This window comes from Balaenoptera ricei, chromosome 3, assembly GCF_028023285.1.
Source record: "Balaenoptera ricei isolate mBalRic1 chromosome 3, mBalRic1.hap2, whole genome shotgun sequence".
Taxonomy (NCBI): Eukaryota; Metazoa; Chordata; class Mammalia; order Artiodactyla; family Balaenopteridae; genus Balaenoptera; species Balaenoptera ricei.
Window position 1 is genome coordinate 111197142 of NC_082641.1, and position 22959 is coordinate 111220100.

The window sequence follows — 22959 nt, forward strand, 5'->3', positions numbered from 1 at the left end:
CGGGGGTTTAAAAATATATATAATTTTTTAAGTCAAAACTTGTCTATGAGAATAAAACAGGCCAAGAAGGGATGACTAAAGGCAGCAAAGGGCATCCTCTTGTGCTACACCTGACCAGGACACAGCTCTCCAAGTCTTCACGGACCAAGTCTCCCGTTCCCTATCAAGCAACCAAGCAACAGTCTGAGGAGTCAGATAAGAAGCCTGAAAAATGAATCACAGATATGAAAACTCAGTTTATAACAGAGGCAAAGGATCTGACACTTGTCACCAAGATTTAGACATAAAGAAAGTCCCTTTGACCTTAGAGAGGACTGGCTTAACAAGTCACAGGCATGAGAAAAAAGAGGCCCTCTTGCTTCCCCTGGGCTGGTAAGCAAGAACAAAACATGATTTGTTCCTGAAGTCAGGACTGCAAAAGCTTGATATCCGGACAAAGTCCCTTTACAGCCGTTCTGGGTAGCCCATCCCCCTCTGTCCCTGGTGCTCCTGCCTGGTGGGGACCCAGACACTCCTCTTCCTTACAGGCATTGGTGAGCCTGCCGGGGGCAGAAGAGACAGGCTGTGGGGGACTAAGCCTAATGGAAGGGGCCTATTCACACCACCATGACAGGGACAAGACAGTTGGAAACATAAAGCCTCCACTACGGCTCTCTATGGGGCTCAGGCATGGAGTTCAGAGCAGATTGTGGGTTGGAAGAGGCAATGCAATATAACATAATATAACAATGTAACATAACACAATATAATACAGTTATGAAGGGTTTTAATTTTATATATTTTTTTAAATGTGCCTTTAAAAATGCAAAGGGCCGTCTTCCCTGACCTCCTCCAAATTTAAGTTACTGAGATAGGAAAAAAATGTCCTTGTTGCTTTCTCCCATGTTCAAAACACATTATAGAATTTTACCCTTGCTATAAATATACATTTTATGTTTGATTTTCCTAATGTTTACTGGCAAACTTCTGGGTCACTGGAAGAATTGATTCGATGGCCTCACTGGCAGCAAGGCACCAAAATTTAAAAGCAGCCTGGGGAACTGGATGTCATTGGCATCCTCATCCTAATGTCTCCTCAAACTATAAACTAATCATTTAAAATATTAAAGCAGAGTACGTTCAGATGCACAAGTATAAAGGTTTAAGCTAGATTTTTATTTGACGACTTCTTCCCTACTTTATTTATTAAACATACAGAACATCAGTCTTAAGTACTGGTGATCCAATTTTGCACAGTGAATGAGCATGAGCTTTGGAATCAGACAGGTTGGGGTTTGAGTTTGGGCTCAGCCAATTATTAACTGTGACCTTGGGCACATTTCTTTGTATAGCTCAGAGCCTGAAGCCTGTTAAGCATTGTCAGTAAACTCTGCTTGTACCAGCAATTCAGTACAAGCAAAGTATTTAATCTCTTGCCTATTCTTAGTGATCATAGTCAGAAGGAGCTCAAACCACAAAAAATCAATAATGATCTTTAACAGGGGAATCTTCTCCCTCCTCCCCTTGGGGAGAGGGGGCAGTAACAAATTCCAAGTTCATTGAGGCTCCACTACCTATGAGATCATGGAAATGATTTTTCCAAGGGACCCAACAATTTGTCCTGAAAAAGCTAAGAAAATAAAATATAAAAAGTAGCTATTGACATGAAAATGGCAACGAAGGAAATGTGACTTTAAAAATGAAAACAGGCAATATAATGCAAGTTCTCCTCCTGAAACTTCTTTGTCACCCATCCCTGTCTTTCTGCCCTAGCTGGATGGCCCTCACCATCTCTCACAGGGACCCTGTCATCACCTCTCCAGAGCCCCCTCCTCCACCCATTCACCACATCAGCACTGGTTACAACAGGCTAAGGGAGCATTGGTTATGGAACAATTAGTGGTCTAATTCTATCTGTGTAGAACAGTATATATGGCTGTTTATATATCTATGGATGTAAATAGAAAACCTCAGAGAATAAACCAAAAAATATTAAGAGTGGTTCTCTCTAACATGTGATCTGTTCTTTCCATATTTTGGAAACTACTGAGAATTGGGAAAACATCATTATTAATGTTATAATCAGGAAATAATTAAAGCTACTTTTTAAAAAGAAAAAAGAAGAAAGGTTTCCATGGCATTCTACTGCAAACAGGATAAAGTCCAAACTAGCATATAAGGTCCTCCATCCATGACCCCAGATTACTTTTCAAACATTATCTTCTTCTGTGTCTCTGACACATACCCTAAATAGAAAACACACTAGACACTCTTTACCCTGAATTCAGCCGTCACAGTCCAACTTCCAAGCCCTCCCCGTCTTGTTCTCACAGCCTGTCTCTTGAAGGTTTTCCCAGGTGCCTCTCTTAGAATCTACCTGCTAGAAAGCACAAAGAGCATTCATTTCATTTGGACATGTAACACAATTAGTTATGTTTTTCTCTCCACTAAGCAGTAAGCTGTTCAAAGGAAGGTTATGTCTTCTTCCCAGAAGACTTGGCTCACTGCCTTGCACCCAAAGATAGCCAATAGATGTTCATTGAAATAAATTACAGAAGAGTGAAGAGGATGATACACCTGGGGCAGTTGCAGAAGACCTGACCGAGGTGGGATTTGAGCTGGGTTTAAAGAAGGGGTAATATTTAAAGAGAAATGATAGCTGATTACATTTATAATTCTATGGTAAAAACACAAGGACTTTCCCCAAGGATACTGTTGTCATTCTGTTGTAGACTGCTTGATGCTACAGGGTAAACTGGTGCTAAAAGTTCTTTAAAAGGGAGATGTACCTTTGTATTTTTCACTTATAGTCTTAAGCTAAAAGGATACAATATTTGCAATTAAAAACTAGTTGTCTAAAAATGAAAGTGTCATCAGAAAACAAAATTAAAGGACAAACGACAAAATGGGAAAATATTTACAACATATATAATAAAGGGTTAATAACTACATATCAACAAGAAAATATGGGTAAATGGGGAAAAGGGCAAGTCACAAAAGAACAAATCAAAGACAATAAATACGAGGGGGAAAGTTTAACTTCATTAGTAATAAAATAAATGGAAATTAGAATGAGATACAAATTTTTTGACTTTCAAAATGACAAACGAAAAGATACTACTCAATGTCAGTGAGGGAAAGACAAGGGAATTTCATGGGGCTGTAACTTTTCTGGAAAACAACTTAGTGAAAAGTTTCCAAGAGTTTTTAAAATAATTAATTCCCTTTAACCTAGTAATTCTACTTGTAGGATTCTATCCTAAGGAATTAATCAGAAATGTGCACAAAGTTTTATACATAAGCAACACCATCCATAAGAATTAAAAACCAGAAACAATGTAGACTATTAAATGTAAGAAAACAATTAAAGTGTATTACTATATATATGTGATGCTGTCATTAAAAAAATCATATTTTTTTAAAGAATAGTTACTGTCATTAGGGCAAATGCTCACAATATAGTATAAAACGAGGTTGCAAAGAAGATTAAATTGAATGCATTCTGGAAACAGAACTGAAGACAGAAATTGGGCTTCCCTGCTGGCGCAGTGGTTAAGAATCCGCCTGCCAGTGCAGGGCACAAGGGTTCGAGCCCTGGTCCAGGAAGATCCCCCATGCCGCTAAGCAACAAAGCCCGGGTGCCACAACTACTGAGCCTGCGCTCTACAGCCCATGAGCCACAACTACTGAGCCCACACCACATCTACCGAAACCCACGCGCCTAGAGCCTGTGCTCTGCAACCAGAGAAGCCACCACAATGAGAAGCCTGCGCACCACAACGAAGAGTAGCCCCCGCTCACTGCTTTTGGTCTTTGTTGCTGTGCGGGGGCTTTTCTCTAGTTGCGGCGAGTGGGGGCTACTCTTCGTTGTGGTGCGCGGACTTCTCGTTGGGTGGCTTCTCTTGTTGCAGAGCACGGGCTCTAGGCGCGCGGGCTTCAGTAGTTGTGGCTCGCAGGCTCTAGAGCGCAGGCTCAGTAGTTGTGGCACACGGGCTTAGTTGCTCCACGGCATGTGGGATCTTCCCAAGCCAGGGCTCGAACCCGTGTCCCCTGCATTGGCAGGCAGATTCTTAACCACTGCGTCACGAGGGAAGAACGTTCTCTCTCTTTTTTTTTTTTCAATGAGTAAGAATAATAGTAGTGGCTATACTACTACCAATAATTTGAATGTTTACTGTGGGCCAAGCATTGTTCTAAGTGCTTTATGTTTACTTTCTCACAGAATCCTCACAACAACTTGTTGAGGTAAGTGTAATTATTGTCATTCTCCCCCTTCACAGATAAGAAAATTGAGGCACGGAGAGGTCAAGCAAGTAGCTCAATGTAGAGCTAACACTCAAGTGTGGCATTTTGGGTGGAATGAATTGGGAGATTGGGATTGACATATATACACTCCTGATACTATGCATAAACTAGATAACTAATGAGAACCTATTGTATAGCACAGGGAACTCTACTCAGTGCTCTGTGGTGACCTAAATGGGAAGGAAATTCAGAAAAGAGGGGATATATGTGTACGTATAGCTGATTCACTTTGCTGTACAGTAGAAACTAACACAACATTGTGAAGCAACTATACGCCAATAAAAATTAATTTAAAAAAAAAGTGCAAGAGAGCAAGATTCCAGAGTCTTGCTCTCTTTAAGTACTAGGTGCCTCTGATTATATATTTGTAGTACTGTGTTTGTAAATTAAGAAATTGATCCCACCTTTGCCCTGGCTGGTCTCTCTGCTGAAAAAGCTTCTTCTCCTACGTAGCTACTTAAGTCCCTGATCTCTTCAAGTCCTTGCTTAATTGTGGCCTTCACAGTGAGTCCTACCCCCTAAACACAGGGTTCAAACTTGCAACCTGCCCCTCTATTTTACTCTGCTTTATTTTTTCCATAGTATTTCTCTAGCATATTATACAATTTTCAGATTACCATATCACTTCTCTTTGTCCCTCCCCACCTTCCCCCCAGCCCGCTATGGGAGCTCCATTAGGTCAGGGGTTTTTATCTGTCTTGCTAATCGATGTATCACAGTCTGAAAAAGTACTGGCACAAACTAGGTGAGCAACAAATACTTGTGGAGTAAGTGAACTTTTAAAAACATAGCATGATTCCAATTTTACTTTCATATTTTAAAGCATAAACATGTATATGCATGTGTATGGGGGAGGGAGAAGAAAAATAGTCAAAATGTTAATGGTGATTTCAAGTGATATTTTTCCTTCTTTACGTTTTCCTGTGGTTTTATTCCCCAAACTCAATGTGAAAATGTATTATTTTATCATAAGAAAATTCTAAACCTCGGGTGACATGCATTGCCACGCACAGCAAACTGTCTTTATTGCAAGTTGCATGAAGCCGTTTTCCTATGTGAAACGCAATCAACAATTCAAGAGGTATTGATGATCTTTAAATAAATTATTGCTTTTAAGCAATCGCCCGGTATTTTGTGGTGGTTAAATATTTCTGAAAGGAATAAAAATCCTTGCCTCGCCGGTCGACCGCGGCATCCCTGGGGAACACACCCACCTAGCAACCCAGAGCCGAGCCTGGCACTGCGCCTTTAATTCCCGAGTTGGGAGGGGCGGTGGAGAATTTCCGCTCCCCCACTCCCACCGCGTCCCTGGTGGCAGCTGTCACCGGTAAGGCGAGCACCGCGCACGGGGGATGGAGCCCAGCGCCCATTGGACAGAATATAAAGGCAGAAACCTACCCCCGAAGACTGGGAGCCCCGCGGGGCGGCGGCGGGGGGCGCGCGCCGCGGCCCCCAGCTCCTTTTTCCAGGAGACTGCCGGGCCCCGCGGCGCAGGCATGACCGAGGTTCAGCGTCAGGGACACGCCCGTTACGCCTCGTTGAAAACGATCAGGTGAGCCTGGCCGAGGCGGACGTGACTCCTGGAACCCCGGCTCCAGTGCGTCCCAGCTGGCGCCGCGACGTCCACCTGCCCAGCAACCGGGAACAGCTGGTCGGTGGGAGGGGGAGGCCCCGCCTCCCCTGCGGGACCGGACTGACCATGGCGCTGGCCGCGGCCGCGGCCGCTGCGGCCGCCGGGGTGAGCCAGGCGGCAGTGCTGGGCTTTCTGCAGGAGAACGGCGGAAAGGTGCGCAACTCTGAGCTGCTGAGCCGCTTCAAGCCGCTGCTGGATGCCGGCGACCCACGCGGCCGCGCCGCCCGCAGGGACCGTTTCAAGCAGTTTGTCAACGACGTGGCCGTGGTGAAGGAGCTCGACGGCGTCAAATTTGTGGTGCTGAGGAAGAAGCCGCGGCCCCGGGAGGGACCAGAGCCCCTACCCTCCTGCTTCCCGAGCACCCCGGGGGCATCAGCCCCGCCGTCGAAGATCACCTCCGTCTCACAGGGGGAAACCGCTGCTTCGGGGGCTCCATCCTTGGCCTCCGCGCAGAGGGCGGTGGAACCACCTGAGGACCCGGCTCCGCCATCAGAGCCACAGGACACCCCCGGGGCTCCGGCTTCTGAGCCCACTCAGCTGACTAAGGGGCTGCTGTTAGTCCCAGCCCGGCAGTCAGGGATGCCCTCGGACCCCCAGATTACAGCCTTTGAGCTGGCCCAGCCCTCCGAGGAACTCTCTGCAGACGTAGCCCCACCGTCCACGGCACCGTCGGAGGCAGCTTTGCCCCATGCAGAACCGCCAGACCCGGAACCTGCGCCTGGGCTTTCAAAAGGGCCGCCACCACCCCCTCCGCGCGCGCTGCCGCAAAAGCCCTGCATGCTGCCGGTGCGCTGCGTCCCGGGCCCCGCGGCGCTGCGGCTCCGGGCGGAGGAGCAGGGCCTGCGTCGGCAGCTGTCGGAGGAGCCCAGCCCACGGAGCTCCCCTCTGCTGCTGCGGCGGCTCTCAGTAGAGGAGTCCGGCCTGGGCCTCAGCCTGGGCCCCGGCCGCTCCCCGCACCTGAGGCGCCTGTCGCGCGCCGGCCCTCGCCTGCTGAGCCCCGACACCGAGGAGGTGCCCGCCGCACCGCCGCCGTCCGCCGTACCCCTGGAGCCGGCCGAACACGAGTGGCTAGTGCGGGCTGCCGGGGGCCGTTGGACCCACCAGCTGCACGGGCTGCTGCTGCGCGACCTCGGCCTGGCGGCCAAACGCGACTTCATGTCTGGTTTCACGGCCCTGCATTGGGCCGCCAAGAGTGGCGACCTCGAGATGGTGCAGCAGCTGGTGGAGATCGCGCGGCGTGGAGGCGCGCGGGTCGACGTGAACGCGCGCTCACACGGTGGCTACACGCCGCTGCACCTGGCGGCTCTGCATGGCCACGAGGATGCAGCGGTGCTGCTGGTGGTCCGATTAGGTGCGCAGGTGCACGTGCGTGACCACAGCGGGAGGCGCGCTTACCAGTACCTGCCGTCCGGCGCCTCGTATGCTCTGCGCCGCCTACTTGGCGACCCCGGCCTGCGAAGCTCTACCGAGCCCGATGCGACCGGTGGTGGTAGTGGCAGTTCTGCGGCCCGGCGCCCGGTGCAGGTGGCCGCCACCATCCTCAGTTCCACCACCAGCGCGTTTCTGGGCGTCCTGGCCGACGACCTGATGCTCCAGGATCTGGCTCGAGGCATGAGGAAGTCGGGCTCCTTAAGCAAATTCTTGGGTGCCTCGCCCATGGCTCCTCGTAAAAAGACAAAAACCCGCAGTAGTCTGCAGGTCTTTTCAGAAATCTCCCGTCGACCCACTCCGGGGCCCTTGGCTGGTCTAGTACCCAGCCTACCGCCAGCAACCTGACGGTTCCCGAGGCTACGGCTTAGTTGCTCTAATCGGGCCTGCCTCTCACAGTCTAAGCCTGCCCAAGACGGCGGTCCGACACCTTCGGCTCCATCTTGTTTCCAACTTTGTCCACTGCAGCCTGTTTTACCCAAGTGGGCCTACGCCTCCAGCTTCTGTCTGAAGCTTGATCTTTCTCCAGAGATGGGATTCAAGATCTCTGTGAGAGCCTCCTATGAAGAACTACAGAAGTCAGGATTGAACTTTAGAGGAAATTTGAAATTTAGTATCAAAGGTTAAGGGGCAGCAGCTGGTCTGGCCCCTGAATGATTTAACCCGATGCCTCTGCATCTATATACTCCCAAGCCAGAATTAGAGCTTTGTGTGATGATGGATTGTCAGCTTTAAGATATGTAGTGCTTTTGTAATTTGATGCTTTTATCCTGTTTTTAAATTGAAATGAGGTAAAACAACTTTCATAAAAAAACCTTTTGAAAGTATATTTTTCCAAAATGCTCAGACATTTTCAATCTTTTGCTAAATATTTTGGAATTCTATTAAAAAAAAAAAAAAAGATGATCAAGATCTAAAGGAAATTAGTCCCAACCAACAAAACCCTTGAATGGTTATCTACCTCATTTTAGGCAATCAAGATTCCAGAGACTCTTGAACACAGAATGTGACCATTGTGAATGTAATTAATTTCAGTTGTACTGAGAATGCTAAATATTAGAAAACAAGTACATCTTGGGAGTAAAAGTGATTTAACAATGAGAGAAAAGAGATACTTTGGCAAATACTTTTAATTTGTGGTTGTCTTTATGGTGAAATATAAACGTGTGTCTTTGGCACTGGTGGCTGGCTACTTTGATACGGCATGAATATTTAATTTTTTAAAGTGTGATTTATTTGTGAATTGCACCATTGTGCCATATTTCTGAATCTGTGGCTTTCAAATCCAGCTGAGCCTTTCAGTGCAGTAGGTGAACATTCAAAGAAAAAAATGTCATAGCATAACACTAGAAAAATCACTGGTTAAATCGTAACAGATACAATTAAGGAGCAACTATTTTATATGAAAGTTCCGTACAAGCGAAAGGTATGTGATATCCATTTTAAGAAGCCATCTGAAAGCAAACAACTTATTCCAAAATAGCAAATGCAGAATCTCCTTGCTCAGTGACCTTAGAGAGGGGTGGCTTGATTCATCTGTATCTTTGCTTCTATTTGTAATTGAGAAGGTTTTAAGTATTGCCAAGATTTCTCAGGTTCAACACAGTGTAATTAAAATGGCTCTTTTGCCATTTTAAAGATGTGGAATCTATTTGCTCAACCAACCTTTTTATATCATATTGTAATAATGCTCTGCTTTTGCAAATTGGGTTTGCATGTCATTAGTTATACCAAATAGTTTTTGTGGCACAGGGTACTGGGGCTCCCCTCCCATATATGTATCAGTGAGGCCTCTGAAATAATTTAAGGCAGTCTTTCATGGAATGTTCTGATTTAAGCAATGAAATAAAGTCTCCCATTTTGTTCCTGCTTGTGTGATGATGTACTTCCCTTAAACATTCTACAGTACTTGCTACTGTATTTTGCTTTTCTTTTCACTTCTTTTCTCCTCATCCTTCTGCCTCTTTCAAGCATTCTACTATTGAAAGAATTTGGATTTCTCTGCAAAATAAAGGAGTCAACCAAACATGGATATGGTAGCCAAAAACTGTAGGTAAATGTAGGCCCGGATCTGACCTCTCCCACCTTCCTTGCTTGGAACTCTAGCTAAGCTGCATAAATTATTTCAAAATGAAAATTAAATCTTCTCCCTCTGCCAAAAAAAAAAAAAAAAGACAGGAGGTAATAATTAAAGCAATCTCAGTAGCTGAAGGTCTAGGACAGGATAAAATATTAGAGATTTTTCATGGTAAAAGAGAGGCTTGACTGAGACAGGTAACAAAGGTCACACACACAGGGATGACCAGCTTTGAGAAAGACAAAATGTAAACCTGCAAAGTAGTAATAACAATAACTAATGTTTATGGCACACTTAAATCAGAGGAGGGTTCTTGAACCGCCAGAAGAATCTTTGTGTTTCAGAAGGGTGTGCTGCAAGCCTGCCCAGTGAAATAAAAACATTTGGCAAGAGTTTAGGATCAATAAGCCTAAAATTCAGGTGTTAGAAACCACTGCTTTTCCCTTGCAGGCTAAAACTTTCTGAAACTGTAAGTCAGTAGGAAATTACAGTTGATATGCATATGGAAAGTTTTCAAGAACAATATCTGACTAACAGGAGGTACACCTGTGGAAGGATATTTCCAACAACTGACAAAAAAATAGTTGTTCATTGGTTAAGGTAATTTAGCTGGTTAAAATTATCACAGGGAACAGAATCACTCCTCTTAATGGGGCAAGAGTTAATCGCTGATGTAGATGTGTATGAGTCATGTCCACAGCAAGCTTTTTATTTTTATTTTTATTCTTTGGCCGCACCAGGTCTTTGTTGCTGCGCGCGGGCTTTCTCTAGTTGCAGTGAGTGGGGGCTACTTTTTCATTGCGGTGCGTGGGCTTCTCATTGCGGTGGCTTCTCTTGTTGAGGAGCACGGGCTCTAGGCGTGCAGGCTTTGGTAGTTGTGGCTCGCAGGCTCTAGGCACGCAGGCTTCCGTAGTTGTGGCGCACGGGCTTAGCTGCTCTGGGGCATGTGGGATCATCCTGGACCAGGACTCGAACCCGTGTCCCCTGCATTGGCCAGCGGATTCTTAACCACTGCACCACCAGGGAAGCCCCCACAGCAAGCTTTTTTTTTTTTAATTTTTTTTTTTTTTTTGGCTGTGTTGGGTCTTTGTTTCTGTGCGAGGGCTTTCTCTAGTTGAGGCAAGCGGGGGCCACTCTTCATTGCGGTGCGCGGGCCTCTCACTATCGCGGCCTCTCTTGTTGCGGAGCACAGGTTCCAGACGCGCAGGCTCAGTAGTTGTGGCTTACGGGCCTAGTTGCTCCGTGGCATGTGGGATCTTCCCAGACCAGGGCTCGAACCTGTGTCCCCTGCATTGGCAGGCAGATTCTCAACCACTGCGCCACCAGGGAAGCCCCAGCAAGTTTTTAATACAATTGTACATTTCCTCTAAGGAAGATGGAAGCTGTTCTTTTTTCTTTTTTAAAAAATATTTATTTTGGCTGCACTGGGTCTTAGTTGTGGCACGTGGGATCTTTAGTTGCGGCATGCAGACTCTCAGTTGCAGCCTGCATGTGGGATCTAGCTCCCCGACCAGGGATTGAACCTGGGCCCCCTGCATTGGGAGCGTGGAGTCTTACCCACTGGACCACCAGGGAAGTCCCTGGAGGTTGTTCTTGAGCACATGTTACTAACCTAATAGAGACCAGGGTATGGGTAACACATATATGACCTGTGTTTACTAAGTCCCAGGCACAGTTGTAAACACTTTGCAGGTATTAACTACCACCTTACAAGGTATGCACTGTTAGTATCTTGATTTTTAAAGTGAGGAAACTGAAGCTTAGAGAAACTGTAAGTAACTTGTACAGGCCTCACAGCTAGTAACTCTCACAGTCAGGATGGCATCCTGTTGCTCTTTTCCATTACAGTATCCAGTTGCAGAAAAGCAAGGTGGTCTCATCTCAGCTCTTTATTCATTTAGTGACCTTAGGCAAGTCACCCAAGTCTCCAAGCTCCATCTCCCTCTCTGTGGAACTGGCAGTACATATCCTACAGGCTGTGGGGAGGAAGGAACACAGGGAATGAGTAGGTAAAGTCGTCTGTGAACTGCAACACCATCCTGAAATATTACCAGGAGTGCCGAGTTGGTCCCAAAGGGATATCTGGCTGCATTCCAAAACCAAATATCTCTGATTCGTGACGTTGTTCTACATGATCACCATTCTTTTACCATGTTAGTATTTGTATATATAAACAACAACATTGACTCTACTAGGAAAAATGTTTCCCCACAAAAGGGAAATATCGCTTTATTTAAAATATCACAATGCCTTTCTTAATGCACATTCCTCTAGCATCCCTGCCCCCAACTTCCAGTCCTAAACAAGCAGTCATTCAGCCTTCTGGACTGGAAGCACCCCTCCACACACGGTTTTAAAGCTGGGCCTACCCCGGACCCATATTTCCCCCCTTTTCTTTGCCTTTTGCTGGAAGAAATTATTTGACCTTTTAAAATGGTTTAATAAATAGACTCTGTCGCTCTCCAGATAGCTTTTTGCCTTGAACCTCTGTGGCTGGAGTCACCTTTCCAGAACTGCCACACCCCTGGACTTGAACCTGTGGAGCAGAGGTGGCCTCAGATATTACTACAGGAAAGAGGAAATAAGGAAGAGATAGTGAGAGAGGGAGAGAGAGGGAGAGAGGGAAGAGGAGGAGGAGAGAGAGAGATGTCTGGACCTCTCCTCAAGAAGGGGAGGAAAAAGTCCTCCTAGTGAGAAGTCAGTGCTGACTTAAGTTTCAAAGACAACAGGTAAACACCCATCATGACTGTCCGTCTAAACTGTAGCTAGGCTGTGACAGTAACGCTACGGGGTCGTTGGGAGGATTGCTTTACAGCATTTCACCTCTTCTCTCTGCGGTCCTCAACCACATTTGACCTAAATGTCCTCGTAAGCTTCTGAATTACACGTGACTGAACAGCAAGGTAATTTGTTCCCGTGAGGATGCCTGAGGTTCACGCCAGCCGCTCGCCGAGGTACGTGGTGTGAGGAGCAGGCTGCTCCAGCCAGACTGCGCGTCGGTCTGGGCACCACGGCACCTTGCTTCCCTACTGTTTCCAATTTACAGTCAGAAGGTAAAAAGTGCACTAATTACATCCATATTAGGAACGGCGTGGGGCGGGATGAGGCGAGTAGGAGAGGAGGGAGGCCCCGGGGCTGCCAGTTGCCAGGCAACAACCGCGCTCTGCTCAATCGGGGCGGGGCGCTGCAGGCCTCAGGGCTGGGGGCGGGACCAGCAGGCGGCGGCGGCGGGCGCGGGCGGCTTGGGGAGGTGCGGACAGAAACCCCAACAGAGACCCAAGAAACCCTGTTTTCCACCGTGGGGAACTACGTAAGGCTCTTTTTGATACTGGTCCTCGAGATCAACACCCCCAGCCTCCCCCTTCCCACTCCTCATTAGCCAACGACTTTCGAACGAAGGCTTAGTGGCAAAGGAAAGGGAGCCAACCTTCCCATAACTGGCGGGCCGGGATTTCTTTCCGACAGACACAAAGGCTTAGCCCCAGCCTTCACGTCCAACAGGGACACTGCTCAGGACAAGGCAACGTCCCTGTGGCTGGCCCAGAGGGCCTGGTAGCTGGGGAGGCTGCGGGTGGTAAAGCGTGGCTAGAAGCTTTCATCATGAGGAAAACAGTGCCCTCTGCTGGCAGTGTCCAGGAGGGTGGAATTCACCGGACTTCTGGTACTGGCCCCCACCCCACCCCTAGTCTTAGTCTGTGATGCCAATATCGAACGCGTATGCTGAGCTCATTCTTGCCCTCTGAAGGAATAACGGGGTGTGGAAGGGAGATAAACTGGGGCAGGAAGGAGACGGAGGCAAAATGGAAGGACAGGCGCAGGGGTTGTGGCCCTACTTTTGTGGGCCCCCTCCATCTGGTAGAGACAAGCACAGAAGCCTCATATTTCCCCATGGCAAAAACCAGCAAAGAACCAAAGTGCAGTTTAACCAGACAATGGCAGACGCTGCTTCTCATGCCCATCCCGGGCTGGGAGTGTTTTGTCTGAAATACACCATTTCCACTGGCCTAATGGACGACGTTAAGTGTGTTTCTAAGTATATCACAATGGGAGAATGCAATGGGGACTGTACAAGGCAAAAGCCAGAAATAAGTAGATTCCATCCAGAACGCGTCTCGAAGCGAGCTGCCCTGCTAGGCAGAGGATATTGGAGCGGAGGCCCCGCCCACAGCGTTCAAAGGAGAAAAGCAAAGCATAATGTTAGAATCAGCAGGAGCCCCATATGTTTTTTATAAAAAGGCACAATGTGAGCATTGTTCTGTGCTCAATAGCGCGACTGTTATAACTAATGCTTTTGGCATGAATACGACCATTTAAAATTCCCAACCAGTTGCACTTAGTGAAATATGCATCAGAAAACGAGCCCAGAAGCAGAGATTTCTCACTTTGAGGTCTGTTGGCTTTAGATACACATACACATGCCTATTAATGTGCCCAGCTTCCAAAAATACACTGAACATTTACATGAAGCATGTTCTTGTCCCTGGCCTTAGCAGCTACAAATACTAAGGCAGATTTTCAATGTATATTTGAGAACTGAACATTGATTCTATGTACACAGGACTGACACACAAACAGAGGGGAGTGTGTGTCCTGTTTCATAGCACTCTAGCCCTTAACTCCCAACCTTAGCCCATCCCCAAACTGGCATCTCCAGAACACAAGAAAAGCTGCCTCTGCAGGTCCTCAGCACCATCCCACAATAATAGGTCTCCAGGTCCCCCATGACTCGCCTTCAGCTCCCATCCCCCCAACTGCCCTCCTTAAGCCTGGGTGACCTAGTGGGGACTCTAAAGGAAAGGCGGATAAATTCAGTTTATCCAATTATCCAACATAATTGGAAGAGGAAGAAAGTTCTTTCTGGGTCTTGGAATGAATGTCCCCAAATGTCCAAGTGTACTTGACATTCATCAGGGTTTTTAGGCAGCAAAGCATCTGAATCCATTTTCCATTTGGGGAAGTTCCCTATCCCTTGAGTCTTGAAGGGAGGCAGTCCCCCACTTCCACTATACTACTCATGTCGGAGGCTTAGGTAAAAACCAGCAAAAGAGACCTGGCCTCAGCCAATCAGGCCTAGGCTTTCGTGGTAATAATGCAGTCACCAGAATAGTTAGGGACTACTGGTGACAGCATCTGCTTGGCCCCTCCAGTTTTCAAGCCTGTTTCTTCAGTCTTTCTAGGGATCCCCAGGCCTGAGTGATGTCCTCCAACAAATCTGTCTTCTGCTCTAGTCTGGCAGGCGTCTGTAGTTTGCAAACAAGATCCCTCCTCCAAGCCAGGCTCCAGGCGATAGGCACACTTCTCACATCAACTTTTTATTGAGAGGGAAAAAAATGGCCATTTTGCATCTTAAATTGAAGTGCTCCTCTGACTTGTCTCCTCTCCCTCCAACCAACCCTGACGGAAAAGGGGAAATACTGCAGACTTTAAAATTCATAAGTTAATTACCAAATAATCCGCAAGACTTCGGTAAGGCCACATGAGAACACTTGGAAAAAGTACCCCAGGAAGGCCGGGCCTGGGTCTTCCCCACCCCAAGGGAAAAGCACCGAATAAACCAGCGTCATCCCACTCACGTGGGTGAGAGGCAGGGGCAATGCTCCTCACCCCCACCGCCTGTAACTAGATGAGGGGAGGGGGGAAGGGCGGTTTATCCGGAGGACGGGTCCCTGGGGGCCAGGCCGGCCTGGGAGTCGGAGGACGACGGCCAAGGTCGGTCCTGACTGTGTCCAGTTGGTCCTGAAGGAGGCGGACCCGCTCGTCCAGGCTGCGCTGCTGGGCCAGAACAGCGGCCTTGCCGACCAACAGGGCGCGATAGGCGCGCAGCTCGTCGGCGGGCAGTGCGCGCGCCAGCACCTCGCGCAGGGCCCGCTCGCGCCGCGCCACATGCTGCTTCAACTCCTTGGCGTCTTCCTGCTGCCGCTGCAGGAGCCCCAGTCGCTGCAGCAGAGAGGCCTGGAGCCGCGGGGCGAGGGCGCCGTGAGCGGGGCGAGGGCGCCGCCGCTCCCGGGAGGCTTCCAGCCGGAGCCCGCAGGCCCCTCACCGCCCCGCCCTCCCCCAGCCCAAGCCCGTTACCTGCTCGTCAGGGTCGCCGTCTGCGCCCGCCCGGGCCAGGGCGCGGTGCACGCGGTCCAGGCGACTGCCCAGCAGCAGCAGGAGGCCAAGCACGCGCTCTAGGTCGGCCATGAACCGGCTGAACCGCTCGAGCTCGTGGGGTGCACAGGCCTGGCCGACCGCGGCCTCCAGGGCAGCCCCGCGCCTGGCCCAAGCCTGGGCCGCTGCCTGCAGCTGCTCCTGCTCGGCCTGAAGCTCCCTTAGCGTCTTTTGGAGGAGGTCCGCCAGCTCCACCTGCAGGGAGGGCGTGGGTACTTAAGTCTGGAGGCAGAGCCCTGACTTAGCCCAGCCTCTAATAGCCCCTCCACACTCACTTTCTTGGCTTGGATGCTGTAATTTGGCTCGGGGAGACCCGGGCCGCATGGCTCGTCAGGCACAGCGTGGGTGGTAAGGTTTTCAGGCCTTGTCTCCTCCTGAGAAGCTGGCAGGCGCTGGGTGGAGTTAAGCAGGTAAGAGCTGGGGACAAAACCAGAGTTCCTTGGGTCGTCCTGCCCCAGGCTGCAGGGGCTTAGAATCCCCTGAGTCCCTGGTACCCCTCACTCACCCTGACTCAGAAGTACCAGCTGCTTCCTCTCCAGCCTCTCCACAGGCTGGCCTCATTGCAGCCCAGACCTCAGCTAAAGGAATCAGCCCATCCAGCAGGCCCAGGGATGGCTCTGGGCTGGGATAGGAGGTGAGAGTGTCACTCAGAGAGGGATCCAATCTGGCCAGCTCCTGAACCAGCTCCTCGAGGCGTGGACTGGGCCATGTTGACCTGGAGCCAGTCTGGCCAGTGCCCCAAGCCTGGGCAGTGTGGTCAGAAGGCCCCGGGGTATCATTGCCTGGAGGTCTCAGGGCATCACCTGGGAGAGGTTTGAGGGGGTCAGTCTCTGCAGCTGTGGGGGGATCAGTGGTCAGCAGTCCAGTGGGGTCAAAGGTTGCGATGTCACCATTTGCAGTCCCAGAGGGACTACAGCATGTAGGCCTGGAGACACTCACAGAACTGTTTACCCCCTGCCAACAGTCATCCGCCCCTTCAGTCTCTGGGTGCTCATGGAGGGGCTGCTCTGAGGGGATTATAGCCTGGTCAGCCCTCTGACCCAAGCCAGCTCCGTACTGCTGGTCAGAGGCATGGACACTGGAAGTGGAAGAGACACTAAATCAGAAAAAGCTCTGGCCAAAGATAAGTGGTGGCCTCCAAGGGCCATCTACCTCCCCCACCTCACCCCCCTGGCTCCCAGCCACCAGCCAGGAGAGGGTTCCCTGCCCCTCCAGCATTTTGTAGATGTGTGTAGGAAGGGGGTATCTCACTGCTTGAAAGCCTGAGGGAATTCACCTGTTTGGGAGCCCCAGGGGAGCATGGGAGTCTGCAGGTGATCTCATTCTGACCATCGGGGCTTCTTCCAGGAAAACTTCATCATCAGGAAGGAATGGGAGCCGGGCAGACACGATGCAGTTCTCTGAGGCCCTCTGCTCACAGTCAGAGGGACTTCTCTGGAGGCCCTCTGCAGAACACACCACTGCAACTTCCTTCTGAGCCAGGAACCTGGAAGCAGGGACCCCACACTGACCACAGGGACCAGGAAGGAAGATTCTGGTTCTGCACCAGAGGGACAGTAGGGTGTTGGGGTGGGATTAGGGGATGTGGTTTGCAAAAGACAGAAGGCTCAAAGTGAGGGTGAGTGGGAGGCCCTCTTCCTTCTTGAGCAAGAGCTGTGAAAGCTGCCTCCCCCCAGCTTTCAGTCCCCAGAGTGGTCCATGTCTCTCACCTGGAAAGTTTGGTCTGAAACAATGGTCTGGGGGTTTCTGCTCCTTGGTGAACAGCCTGGAAAGGCAAGCAGTTGGATGAAATGTTGCTCAAGTTTTCAATCTTCTGGATGCCCCCAAGCCAAGCTTGCAGCCCCTATCTTCCATACCTGGGCAATGGGCATGACCCCTCCTGGACTTCCCCAGGGGGACAAGACTTCCCCCGAAGCGCTCCGACTCCGACCGGCAGGCCTATAGGCATTGCTGAGCCTCAAGGCCCGGGGTTTCGGGTCCTCTATGCTTCGGGGCTGGGTCGCAGGCAGCCATCTGATCTGGTGACCTTCGAACTCTGCCAGCGTCCGCTGCTGCCATTCCCGGGTCTCCGGCCTGGCGAGGCCAGAGCTGGGGCAGGCCTCGCCCGAGCATTCCCCCGCCAATCCACCGCCCCGACCCACGCGATCCAGCTTTCCCGGCTCTGAGAAGCACCACTTCCGCTGCTGGTTGGCGAGGCGTCCCCTGCCGGCGGTTCCCGGCGCGGGAGCACCGGGGCGCGCCGGCTCCGCTTCCCCGCCGGGGTGGCTGAGCAAGGCGGAGCGCGGGTGCGCGGCGGAGGGCCGCGCGGGGGCCGCGGGCCGCAGGCGGGCGGGCAGGCTCATGCGGAGCTCCTTGCGCTGGAAGGACGTCTCCCGGAGCACTCGCCGCTGCGCGCCCTGCAGCCGCTGGCGGTAGGCGGCCCGCGACGCGGGCGGACTGGGCGGCTCGGCTGCCCGCGCCGCGGCCTCCGCCTCGGCCGCCAGCGCGTACAGCAGCGGGGTGGTCTGGCGGCTGAGTGGCCCCGGGGTCCCCCGGATCTCGGGGGGACGAGGCCTACTGCGTGCGGCGGCCGCGGGCCGGGGCTGCGGGGAGGTGCGAAGCCCGGCGGCGGGGGCCGGGCCGCCCCACACCACGCGCACGTAGTCCCAGTCCAGGTAGGGAAGTTGGTGGGTCCCCGGCGACGGCGTGCGCGGCTCAGGACCGCCGGAGGCGGCGGAGAAAGAGCTGTAGGCCGAGTCGGCGCGCGCGGACAGCCGCCGCAGGTCCAGGCTGCGAGTGGACGAGGCCGGCGAAGCGCAGTCGCCTCCAGGACCCAGAGCCTCCATGGCTGCGCGGACGCGGGCGGAGGCTGGCCAGCTCCGTGGGGCCTGGAAAAGCATAGACGGGGTGGTGGGTGAGGCGCTCCGCGTTAGGGTTAGGACAACCTTCTGGCACCTTCAACACAGACATGCTTACACATCCCCTCCCTAGTCGCACGACCCTTATTAGCGCTGGCACCGCCACCCCCCCCACCTCCCTAGTCTGGAATGGCAAGGGCAGTAGGACCAGGGGAACAACTCTGGAGATTGAGGGCCTTAGCTCAGGGGAAGGAACTGGCGACTAGCACATCCCCCGCTGGGGCTCTTCTGGCCCGCAGCCCCCCGGCTTCTACCCTGGCACCTCCTGGAGCTCGGAGAATGTACCCATGCTCCTGCCCTCCCCAACCCTGTCCCACCCTGGCTGCTTCCTGGCTGCTTTGTTAGCTTCTCCATGTGATCTTTCCCTGATAAACAATGGTCAAGAACGATCTGAGATCACAGGGGAGACAAGAAAGGAGGGGGAAAGACCCAGGTCAGGTGGCAGGGGCAGCTTCACAGCCTTCCTCCCTCCCTCTGGGCCAGTTATGTTCCAGGTGCTTTGAATAAATATTTATCTTGAACCGCACAACTGCTGTCTGCATTTCACAGATGAGGACACTGAAGTTCTGAAGGGGGAATGATTTGCCCAGAGGCACACAGCTGGTAAGAGGCAGAGAGCCCTGCCTGGAATCTGGGCCTGCCTCCAAGCTTACTGCAGCCAGAATCAATTTCCTAGAAGCAAACCCTGCTGAAAGCCAGTTCACCCCCAGCCCCCAGGGGCCTGAGCCTCCAACAAAGCCCAGCCTCCACTATGGGAAACAATCGCCCCCACCTCTTCAAAATACTGGCAGATTCCAGGCTAATATGGCCCCTGCTTGGGAGACTCTCTGCCTTTTGTCTAGGAATGACAGGCTCACCCCCTCTTTGTCCTGCCACTCTTGCTCCTCCTATAGGGCTCAGCTTAGAGGTCTCCTGACCCTTTGGGATCCCTGCAGTGTCCTGAGCTTCCTGCATCACAGCACTCATCGCCCTGCATTGTGATTGTTGGCTTGCTTTGATTCCCTCTCCCCATTCCCACCCCTGAGCTTCCTGAGGACAGGCCCTGCACTTACTCATCTCTGTACCCTCAGTGCCTGGCACGTAGTCGATGTTAAGTATTTGTTGAATGACAAGGAAAGGAGCAGCCTTTCAGAGAGTAGATGGGGATGGCTTTGGTGGAGAAGGTTGAGGGCTTCTTTGCTTCTACCCACTTTTCTCTCCCTATTAGTCTTTTTGAGAAAGGGGACAGAATGGGTGAGGCAGTTGCCACCCATGGACACTGACCAGGGTTACTCAGGTTATTAGGAATCAAAGAGCAGGCAAGCACAGCTTGGAACAGGAATGGCCAGAAATCAATACTTCCCCAGTGGCAGGAGGGGGAGCAAGGGGAGGAGCTAGGTGGGTGTGCCTGGGTCAGGGGTGAAAGCAGCTTTGAGTCTTGGGAACTGAGGGCTCTCTATGGGCTATAGGGACTTTGGGGGTGGGGTGGGGGGCGGGCTTGCCTTCCCTGAGCTGCTTGGTTGGGATTGCAGAGGAGGGTGGCCCACAGTTGGGTGGAAACTGAAAAACAGACTTACGTGAGCCTCCAGACACTTTTTGGAGCTCAGGATCACCCTCTACCCCATTCCCTGAGACCCCAGATGCTACAGATTGCTGGATAGGGCAGGTAGGGAGGTTAGTGGTGGGAGAATATGATGTTTCCTAAAAGGGCGAAGCAGTACCTCCAACATTCCCAGGAGGGGATCTTAGCTGACCTGGTACCAGAACATCTTGACATCACCCACCTGGAGGCATCTTTGTGCCCACTAAGGCCAGCCCTGCAGGTTGGTCTTCACTCAGGCTTGGGGACCATTTTTGCAAAGTAGTTTATACTCCCTGAACTTCAGAAAGACAAGAAGCTGCTCTGAGTAGCAGCCCCTGGGAGGACAGTCACCTCCTCTTGGTAACCACCCCTAGCCACCCAGACAATAGCTCTCTCTCTTCCTATCCTTCTGAGCCCTGCTTGGGAGCACTGTTTACCCTGGCTCATGCCACCCATTCTTGACTTTCGCTGCATCTATAGGCATGGGTAACTGTTCTAATACAAAGATGTTTCCTCAAAAAAGGCCTTGAAAATTCTATCTTATTTGTGAGTTACTGACTGCTAAAGGATTCTGAGTTCACCAAATAAAAACAGCTCAAATGGATAACTAAAATGTGTGTACATTTTCTTATTGACCTTAACTTGTCTCGAGGATGCTTTTGCAGTGGTAACCCAAGCACCTGATACCCATGCAGGATGCTCACACTGTGCCCTTTGTAGAACCTGTTATGCCAGGAGTGTCCAGCTCCTTTAGTGTGTTTTGGGGCCTCAGCCCAAAGAGCAAAGAGTTTTCACACTTGTCTGGCTGCAGGGAGCCTCTTGCAGTTCAGCCAGGCCTTCTGGCTGGGAGTAGCCACACGCCAGGAGCCCTAGCATCAGCATTAGTGTCAGCTGTGGGCTGGGCTGCAGAGCCAGTGCCTGCATTGAATGTAAGTCCAGAGGCTAGAACTCAAAGAACCTTTTGCCAAGCCCCGTCAGGGCAGGGGGAGCAGCGTGGAATCCCTGCTAGAAAACCACCAGATTGAGGTCATGCGGTATTGGGGTCATTTGCGATAAACTTATCACCTGAATCAAAGAGAAAGAGAGGAAAAGGAGACAAGGATGACTTCCGTGTTCAGAGCTAGGGGCTGGGGAGGTGGAGGTGCCGGTCCCAGGAATGAGGAAGCGGAGACGGGGACTAGCCAAGGGATCCAGTGCTCAGTCTGGGGCCTGTGGGCTTTGCAGTGTTTGTGGCAAGTCTGGCAAGCAGGTGGTAAGTTGAGATGTGTGTCTGGACCTCAGGAGAGAGGTTGGACCAGGCAAGAAAGCAGACCCAGGTTTTTAATTAGAGGTTCTTAGGGAAATCCATGAAGACAGCTTCCAGTGGGTGAAATCACACAAAGGCAATGGAAGCAGATCCAGGTAAGGTAACCAGAAAGGCAGACAACCTCAAATGATCAACAATGATCAGGAATTAAATAATATCTTTCCCAAAGGCCACCTCACGTCTGCCCTCTCTTATGGAGAGGTTGTCCAGGCCACCCCTCCTGGATGGTCCGGCAGGGAGACTGCCGCGCTACCTGCACGGCAGTCTCCCTGCCGGACTGAGTTTCTAGGTCCTGGGCCGTGTCTTGAATTCCACCACTCCAGACCAGGTCTAGAAGGGCAGGCATTTTGGTAAGTTCCGTGGCTCTCCCAGTTCCCTCCGGCACCCCATTCTCCCGGCCTGTCAGCACCACAGCTCACGTCGCGAAGCGTCTGCTCTCAGCTCGCTCCCGCCCACACGTACAGTCTCCGTAGACTCTAGCTCTGTGCCACGGTCAGGAAACGCGGGATGCTGGCGGCACTTGGGGAGAGGAAGCCGCGGTCGAGATCGTACCACATACCTGGGGCTTCAAGCTGAGTCGAGGCGCTCCAGGGAGGAAAGAGGCGCAGGCCTGGCGGCCACAGGGGGCGACAAAGTCACGCGGTGCGGCTGGAGAGCGAGGCCTCGGGGACGCTGGGAGAGCGGATGGCCCCTGGCCGGCGCATTTCTCGGCCTTTCCTGTTGGTTGGGTTCACCGTCGGGGAAGGAGGGCTCAGAACGGGCGCAGGGGACAGCGCGATCGTGGACCGGAGAGGCCAGGATTCCCCAGTGGCTGCGCGGTCGAAAGGCGAGAGCCGGAGGTTGCAGGGTGAGACCCCACTGCGTGCTCGGGTCCCCCGGGCGCGCCCCCCAGCAGCTCCCGCTGTTGCCGGCTCTGCGCCCCCCACCCCTCTGCGAAGGGGCCAAGCGCGCAGGGCCTTGACTCGCGCAGACCAGACTCCGCGCGGAGCCCAACCCCTCCAGACCCAACGACGCGCGGGCTGCTCCGCGGCGCCCCAGCCACCCCACCCACTCCTAGCGGCGGGGCTCGCCCTGCCGCCCCCGGGAAGGGCTATTCCGCCGCCCACTCCCGGCCGTCCGGCCCCCGGCCTCACCGAGTACCTGAGCTCCAACCCGAGACGCGCTCCTGGGCGCCCGCGGCCGCGCGGTGACATCAGAGTCCCGGCCTCGGGCTCCCGACCCCACCTCCAGGCTCCTGCTGCAGCGGGGGAGGCGCCACGTCCGGCTCCCGGGGGCGGGAGCGCGGAGCGGCGGCGCTACCCCGGGAGCCGCCCGCCCCTTCGTAGTGTCCGCTTGCCGGCCTAGACCTGGGTCCAGGGGTTGGACGCTCGTTCCCCCGCCGGGCACAGACCTCTTGCTCCAGCTGAAGAAGCTGGAAAGTAGGGGAAGGGCCCCCAAGGCGCTCGCCCGCCCGCCTCCGCCCAGCGCGTTCTTACCGCCGGTAGCGCGCGGGCCCGAGCCCCGAGGGTCCAGACCACCCCTTCTGTGGGAAAGCCCAGGCCGGGTGCCCACACGGGCCCCCCATTCCTTTCAGAAAGTTTGGCTAAGTAAGCAGACCCGCCACTGTCCTTGTCCCTCTGAGTA

General features: G+C 52.2%; 2 protein-coding genes across 7 annotated transcripts; one reads left to right on the forward strand and one right to left on the reverse strand.

Moving 5' to 3' along the window:
- Window positions 1-5592: 5592 nt before the first annotated feature.
- SOWAHA (sosondowah ankyrin repeat domain family member A) lies at window positions 5593-9211 on the forward strand. The gene has a single exon (XM_059917052.1). It carries the CDS (start codon window positions 5984-5986, stop codon window positions 7691-7693), a length of 1710 nt encoding a protein of 569 aa, XP_059773035.1. The 5' UTR covers window positions 5593-5983; the 3' UTR covers window positions 7694-9211.
- Window positions 9212-11277: 2066 nt separating this feature from the next.
- On the reverse strand, window positions 11278-22539 carry SHROOM1 (shroom family member 1). 6 transcript variants are annotated; one of them, XM_059919462.1, is made up of 9 exons: window positions 22477-22539; window positions 21896-22147; window positions 17429-18439; window positions 17282-17337; window positions 16849-17058; window positions 16078-16650; window positions 15848-15989; window positions 15495-15767; window positions 14474-15374 (listed from the first exon to the last, which is right to left on the reverse strand). In XM_059919462.1, exons 3-9 carry the CDS (start codon window positions 18395-18397, stop codon window positions 15042-15044), a joined length of 2556 nt encoding a protein of 851 aa, XP_059775445.1. In that variant the 5' UTR covers window positions 18398-18439; window positions 21896-22147; window positions 22477-22539; the 3' UTR covers window positions 14474-15041. The 6 variants fall into 6 exon arrangements, with proteins under 6 accessions (XP_059775447.1, XP_059775445.1, XP_059775449.1 ...); XM_059919464.1 differs by lacking the exons at window positions 14474-15374; window positions 21896-22147; window positions 22477-22539 and adding an exon at window positions 11278-11398 and having other exon boundaries at window positions 17429-18523; XM_059919466.1 differs by lacking the exons at window positions 21896-22147; window positions 22477-22539 and having other exon boundaries at window positions 16078-16194; window positions 17429-18521.
- Between the last annotated feature and the right edge of the window lie 420 nt (window positions 22540-22959).

What these genes read in the sequence shown, in the direction of transcription:
- SHROOM1 (XM_059919461.1), bottom strand. Translation starts at nt 18,451, where the DNA reads ATGCTTTTCCAGGCCCCACGGAGCTGGCCAGCCTCCGCCCGCGTCCGC. An exon ending in GGGTCATGCCCATTGCCCAG is followed by an intron (nt 17,338 to 17,428) that starts GTATGGAAGATA and finishes TTGCCTTTCCAG; the next exon opens with GCTGTTCACCAAGGAGCAGA. An exon ending in TTTCAGACCAAACTTTCCAG is followed by an intron (nt 17,059 to 17,281) that starts GTGAGAGACATG and finishes CCCTGCTTCCAG; the next exon opens with GTTCCTGGCTCAGAAGGAAG.
- SOWAHA (XM_059917052.1), top strand. Translation starts at nt 5,984, where the DNA reads ATGGCGCTGGCCGCGGCCGCGGCCGCTGCGGCCGCCGGGGTGAGCCAG.